The sequence below is a fragment of the Myotis yumanensis genome, unplaced genomic scaffold (genome assembly GCF_028538775.1).
Source record: "Myotis yumanensis isolate MYYU_CA2020_CCGP unplaced genomic scaffold, mMyoYum1.0.hap1 SCAF_5, whole genome shotgun sequence".
NCBI lineage: Eukaryota > Metazoa > Chordata > Mammalia > Chiroptera > Vespertilionidae > Myotis > Myotis yumanensis.
This window is the reverse complement of record NW_027223756.1, coordinates 93,406,048-93,412,047: the sequence shown is the minus strand read 5'-3', so window position 1 is coordinate 93,412,047 and position 6,000 is coordinate 93,406,048. Positions and strand designations below refer to the sequence as shown.

Genomic DNA, 6,000 nt, shown 5'->3' with positions numbered 1-6,000 from the left:
CGGAACGTGTCTGCAAGCTCACGTCTCCTTCAGTCCTTTCCCAGCCTGACGCTTCCTTTTTGGTGTTTCTGCGCGTTTATTGTAAATTCCGTGCCTAAAACACGCCAGTAAGCCCGGCCCATCGACAGATGGATCAATCGCCCCCTTCCCGGCTGGGGGAAGGGAACCCCACCCGGAGCCTCGGAAGCGGGGAGCTGCCGGCTGCCTCGGGAGAGCTACCTACAACCCAGCCAGCCGCCACGCGCGGGCAGCGAGCCTGGCGCCGAGTCCTGGCCGGGGCGGCCTTGGGGCGCTCCCGCCAGGGTGGGGTGCCGGTCCTCGCCGGACCTCTTCGGCGCGGTTCGGGCAGGTTCGCCGGCCTCGGAGGCCGTAGCGAGGGCGTCTGGGCGCAGCAGTCTTCTGCCCGCGCCGGGGAGGGGAGACACCGGGGAAGGGTCTCAAAGGGCTGCGACGATGGGCGTGCGAGGGGCGAGCGCGCTGCGGGCCTGCGGGGAAAGTTCTCGCGCTCCGCGTGGAGATCACACGTGTGTGCGTGCGAGGGGCTAGACCCGGCCGGCTGGCCTCGCGGGGACGCCGGCGGCTGGCGCTCTAGGGGGCCCTTCTTTTCCACGGCGCCTTCGGGGAGACGCTTGGTTTCGGTTCCCTGGCCAAGGACGCATCCGCCCGCCGAGGGTGCAGCCTTTTCCCCAGACCCAGGCCACCAAGATGGGCTTTTTCTAGCGCCCCTCCCCCAGCCCCTGGGAGGCTCGGGCGCTCTGGCTGCGCGCCCTCCAGCCTCCACTCTGCCTCCTCGCGCGTCCGGGACCCGGTGGCCGAGTGGGCGGGGCAGGAGCCCTAGGGGTTGGAGGGCGAAGCCTGCCCAGAGGGGTGGGGCCCGCGGCGGGGGGAGGAGGCGGGCGCGGAGGCTCAGGGGGTTTGCGCCGCAGCCCGGAGTCGGTCAGTTTCCGGCCGGGGCGGCAGGTCAGTCCGAGGAAGGGCGGGGGGCCGAGCTCTCCTCTCGGCCTGCGTTCCCGGCGCCACCGCCGCGCCGCCGCCGCCGCTGCAGAGTGTGGTTGCTCCGCCGCGCGCCCGCGCCCCGCGCCGCCGGCCGCCTGGGAGCCCGAGCGCCGAGCCCGGGGCGGAGGAGAGGGGCGCGGGCGCGAGAGCCGCGGCGAGGGAGCCGGGAAGGGGGAAGGGGGCGGGCGGAGGGAGGAGCGGGAGAGAGGGGGAGGGAGGGAGAGGCGAGCGAGGGAGAGCTGGGCAGAGCGAGCCAGAGCTAGAGCCCGAGAGGAGCGGGAGGGAGAGGGAGGAAGACGGACGCACGCCGAGACTCGGGCGCCGGAATTCCATTAGAAAAAGTGAGCCGGCCCAGGGGTAGCGGGAGAAGGTTTTTTGAAAATTTCCTTCGTCTGGAGCGAAAGAAGCGACTCGGGTCTCGCGCCCGCCAAGCTCCCGCTGGATTGCTCCCTGGCGCTTGCCCACGTCGGTGGATTGCTCTCCTCTTTGCGTTTTATTCTGACCCCCACCTTCGCCGCTTCCTTCCAACCCCCCGCTCTCCCGTCGCCTCTCCCCCACCTCCCCAGGCCCCTCCAGAGGAGCACAGGGGATCGGACCGCGGGGACCCGCGCTCCCGGGCCGGCGGAGGGACGGCAGAGCGCAGGACCGCTGTCGGCGGGGAAGCAGCACCCACAGACACACCTGTGTGTTTCATTCTAGTGGGCGAGGGGCGTCGAGCGGGCCCGCCGCCTTCTTCCCCACCCCCTCCGACCAGGGGCGAGAATCGCAGGACTCAGGATCTCCATCGGGCGGACTCGCTGGGATCTCCGCATTGGATTTGGGGCTGATTTTCACTGCTTGGCTATATTATTGTCATTATTTTTTTTTAACCCAAGGGAGAAAGACAAAACACAAAACTGTGGGATTTATTTAACATGATCTTGGCAAACGCCTTCTGCCTCTTCTTCTTTCTAGGTGAGTACCTGCGAGCAGCGGGGGCAGCGGGTCCTCGGGAACCAGGGGGCCTCGCAGGCGGCGCGGTCGGGCGCCTCCGAGCAGCCGGGGACGCGGGGGACGAGCGGGGCGCCGGGAGACTGGCGGGGCGACCGGCGGGAGAGCGCGCCGCGGAGCGAGCTAGCCAGGCGCTGCCCGCCCAGCCGGGGCCGGGCGCGAGCCGTGGCTGTCTGGTTAAGAGCGGGGCTTAAGAAGGAGACTTAGAACACCCAAGCCATCCCCGCGCGTTCGTGTTCTCTCTCTCTCTCTCTCTCTCTCTCTCTCTCTCTCTCTCTCTCTCTCTCCCCTCTCACTCACACAATGATGTACTCATTTCCCTCAAAATAATGGGTTCAAATTGCGCCAACTTAAGAAAAAACACACACATAACCCCCACCCCCCAACTCTTGATCTGGAAGAGAGGAGGGAGGAGAAAGGCTCAGTATGGGGAGAAAAACCCAGGGTCCCCCCTTTCCAGGCCCCCAGAATGGATTGTGGGGGAGCCCATGGGTTTCTCCAGGAGCTCCTTGCTGGACTTTTTTGGGTGGGGGGCGCTGGCAGCCATCCCCCACCTGCCAGTCAACCTCTGGACAATGCACCTCATTTCCAACACCCTGAACCCCTTCCCACAGCTCTCTCCCTGGAAGACTTTTCAAGTTTCTCCCCATCCTTTGCCCTCCCTGCTGCCCAGGCCCAGCCCGATGGGGAGGCAGGAGTGGCGGGCTGGGAGCCCTCTCACTGCTTTGCCTTCCTCATCTTGGGGGCCAGGGACCCCGTAGCTAGCTGGTGGGAAGGAAGGGAAGGAGGCCAAAGTTTGCTTCCTTGGATGATGGAGGAGAGAGCCGTGATGAAAAAAACGAGATCTGAACAAAGACCACTACTCATCCTGTAAGCCCCTTCCCCCAAGGGCAGGCAGGAGGGGCTGCCTGGTAACCCGGACCCTAGGCAGCCTCATTCCCACCCAGAATTCCCAGCCCTCACCTCCTTTTATGCTATGTGGCATCTCAGCTGCCTGGGAAGTGGGTGTAGAGAGAGCATTCTGGGAGTGGAGGTGAGGAAAAGAGGGTGTTTGCAAGTGCTGACTAGGAGTCCCAGGCAAGGCTGCTGTCCAGAGCAGGTGCTCCAGGAGGGAGCTGGTGACGTGTGTGTGTGTGTGTGTGTGTGTGTGTGTGTGTGTGTGTGTGAGAGAGAGAGAGAGAGAGAGAGAGAGAGAGAGAGAGAGAGAGATTTGCTTCAGTGTGGGTGCTATTCCTGCCACCCTGGCCTGCTGTGTAGCTGGTGGTGAGCCAGGCTGCCCGGCTGGGTCATGAGTGCACCCTGTCCCTCCTGAAGGAGGGGAGGGGGGAGGCCTGGCAGGTAGGTGCTGGTCTCAGAAAGATGTGGGTGGTGTAAGTGCCTCCTGACCAGGACAGGGGATTTCAGTGAAGATTGGCCCTGGGCCTTTTGTCCACCTGTCTTCTTCCCCTCCCCCAGCATGAGTTTCCCAGGGGGCTTGGCCCTGCTCTAGGGTGTGGCCTTCACCTTCCTGCTGCCCAAACCAGAGACTGCTTCTCTGCAGGTAGGAGGGGCTGAGGCAGGAAGCTGGGTCGGTGCTCCTGGCTCACTGAGTGCCTGCAGCCAGTCCCTGCAACCCTCTGCAAGTGGACTCTGTTTCTGAAGGGGCCATTCTAAGACCTGACCCTTCTCCCCACTGGTTTGAAAAGCCAGCTTTCTGGGCCAAGAAGAAAAGAAAACTATTTTGTGGAAAAGCCATTAGATTGCTCACTGCTGCTGCACCCACCCCAGGCCCGCAGGACTCCCAGGCGTAGGCACTCTGAGGTCCGGAGTGGAGGAGGGCATATAGGACCCTCAGGCATCTCGAGGCCCAGACCCCCATGCTGCAGGCAGGCCTTTCCCAGCTGGGAGGGCTGCGGAAGTGACAGTGTTCTCATGGTGCAGGTGTGGGTGTGTGGGTGTGCTGGTCAGAGATGCCCACCCTGGTGCCTGTGACCTGGGGGCTGAGTGGTGAGAGGAGGGTGAGAGCCGTGAGAGCGGTGGGGCCAGCAGCCCCTTTGGTCAGAGCCAAAGTTCCTTTCCCCTGAGAAGCCCCTTTCCAGTGCTGGGCAAGGGGTTAACTGAGTGACCACAGAACATTGCAGAGGTCTGGGTGAGGCCAGTCAAGAAGGAAGGGATAGGTTGGTGCTAAGGAAACTTCAGCCCCAGGGCTTCTTTCTTGGAAAGGAGTTGGTTGGAAATTCCACTTGGGGGAGAGGTTTCCCTGGAGCTTTGGTTGGGAGCATGGTGAAGCATGTTCCCAGGAGCGGGGCCTTCCGTGTGCCCCTCCCAAGGTTCCGAGTGAGGTCTGCAGGGGGGAGACCTGGGGGCCCAGCCATCCTGCCCTCCAGTGCTGACATTCCCAAGGAGATGAGTGATGGGGAAAGCCACTTGGGGGCGGGGTCTGGTCAGAGGGCCAACTTTACATTGACAACTCCTGTCTGGCAGGTACTCAATGCAGCAGAGGGCTATAGCTCTGTGTAGCCACGCAGTCCCCGGTGCCTCTAGAACAGCGGTTCTCAACCTGTGGGTCGCGACCCCTTTGGGGGTTGAACTACCCTTTCACAGGGGTCGCCTAAGACCATCGGAAAACACATATATAATTACATATTGTTTTTGTGATTAATCGCTATGCTTTAATTATGTTCAATTTGTAACAATGAAAATACATCCTGCATATCAGATATTTACATGATGATTCATAACAGTAGCAAAATTACAGTTAAGAAGTAGCAATGAAAATAATTTTATGGTTGGGGGTCACCACAACATGAGGAACTGTATTAAAGGGTCGCGGCATTAGGAAGGTTGAGAACCACTGCTCTAGAAGCTCTCCCACACCTCTTTTCTGGATGGATCTGAGTTTCCTCTTGATCTAGAACTTGGGCAGGCCACCAGGATACCTTCTGACCTTTATTTTCCTGGAATTCTTGGCCCTGAGTTGCCATGATTTCCTTCTCTGGCTGGGCTTCATTGCTTCGGGGGGTCATGACGCCAACTAGAGGAGTCAGGGACAGGTGGCAGTCGGTTAGTTTGGCGAAAGGACGAACCTGGCCTCTGCTGAGCATCTCCCACCTGGTCCCACGTGCTCGCTGGCAGGATGGGGAAGCCCTTGCTTTGACACAGAGCCAGGATTCTGTCAGGACCATCCCTGGGGCTCTAGACCCCACTCGCAGGGCAGGCAGGGTGAGTGTCCTTATTGCCCCAATCCCCTGGGCCTGTGTCCTGATCAGCAAGCCTGTGAAGGTGCCCCTTTCTCAGTCCACTTCAGATACAGTCAAGGTGGGAGGGGAGGAACCTGCTGGGACGCTGGGTTGACGATCAAAGTCAGTGGAAGGCCAAGGGCTGGGTTGGTCTTAAGGCTCCAGCTGGCTGGCTGGCTGGCTAGGTGGGGGCAGCAGGTGCAAGTGAGGCTGGGTCAGCTCAGCTGCTCCTGGGTGGCCCAGATGCACCGAGTCCTGCTCAGGGATCTAGGAATTTGCTGAAGCTGGGAAATAAAGCAGATGCCCCACTATCCAGCCAACACTCCATGCTGCTCTCTTCTCTGGTCTGTCTCAGTCTGGCCACAGCCTTCAGCTCTCCCTGTCCTGAGGCAGAAGTGTGGTCCGTGGGCGGAGGAAATGTCTGTCACTCTTGCCCTAGAGGCCTTCTCCACTGCAGGCCCACCCTCTGCTCCTCTTCCTTGGCTGGTGGGTAGGCCTGCTCCCTCTAGGAGTGGGTTCCTCTCCCTTCCATGGCTCTGTCGGGAGGAACGGGCTCTCAGTGCAGCACTCTGCCTCTAGGTGTCGCTGTCTCCCTGCTGTAGCTGCCCCCTGAGCAGGGCCTCCTGGGGGAAGGAGTGAGACCTGGCAGTAGAGATGGGGGATTTTTCGGGTATTGAGGAGGGACTTCTGGCCTAGGATCATTTTATGTCTCGTGGTCGGATGGAGTGGAGGAAGACTCCCAGATCACGACTTGGATCTTGGAAAAGGCAATCTTGGCTTTGGGCCACGTTATGGG

At 61.2% G+C, this 6,000-nt stretch overlaps 1 protein-coding gene across 2 annotated transcripts in view; it reads left to right on the top strand.

The window, feature by feature from the left end:
• The first annotated feature begins 946 nt into the window (after positions 1-946).
• Positions 947-6,000, top strand: part of GFRA2 (GDNF family receptor alpha 2) — an 86,731-nt gene continuing 81,677 nt past the window's right edge. The window contains exons 1-2 of one of the 2 annotated variants that reach the window (XM_070416542.1): positions 947-960; positions 1,872-1,950. In XM_070416542.1, coding sequence (XP_070272643.1) covers positions 1,911-1,950 — 40 coding nt within the window. In that variant the 5' untranslated portion in view covers positions 947-960; positions 1,872-1,910. Of the gene's footprint in view, positions 961-1,252; positions 1,951-6,000 lie in introns of those variants that run through there. The other variant, XM_070416541.1, reaches the window with a different exon arrangement.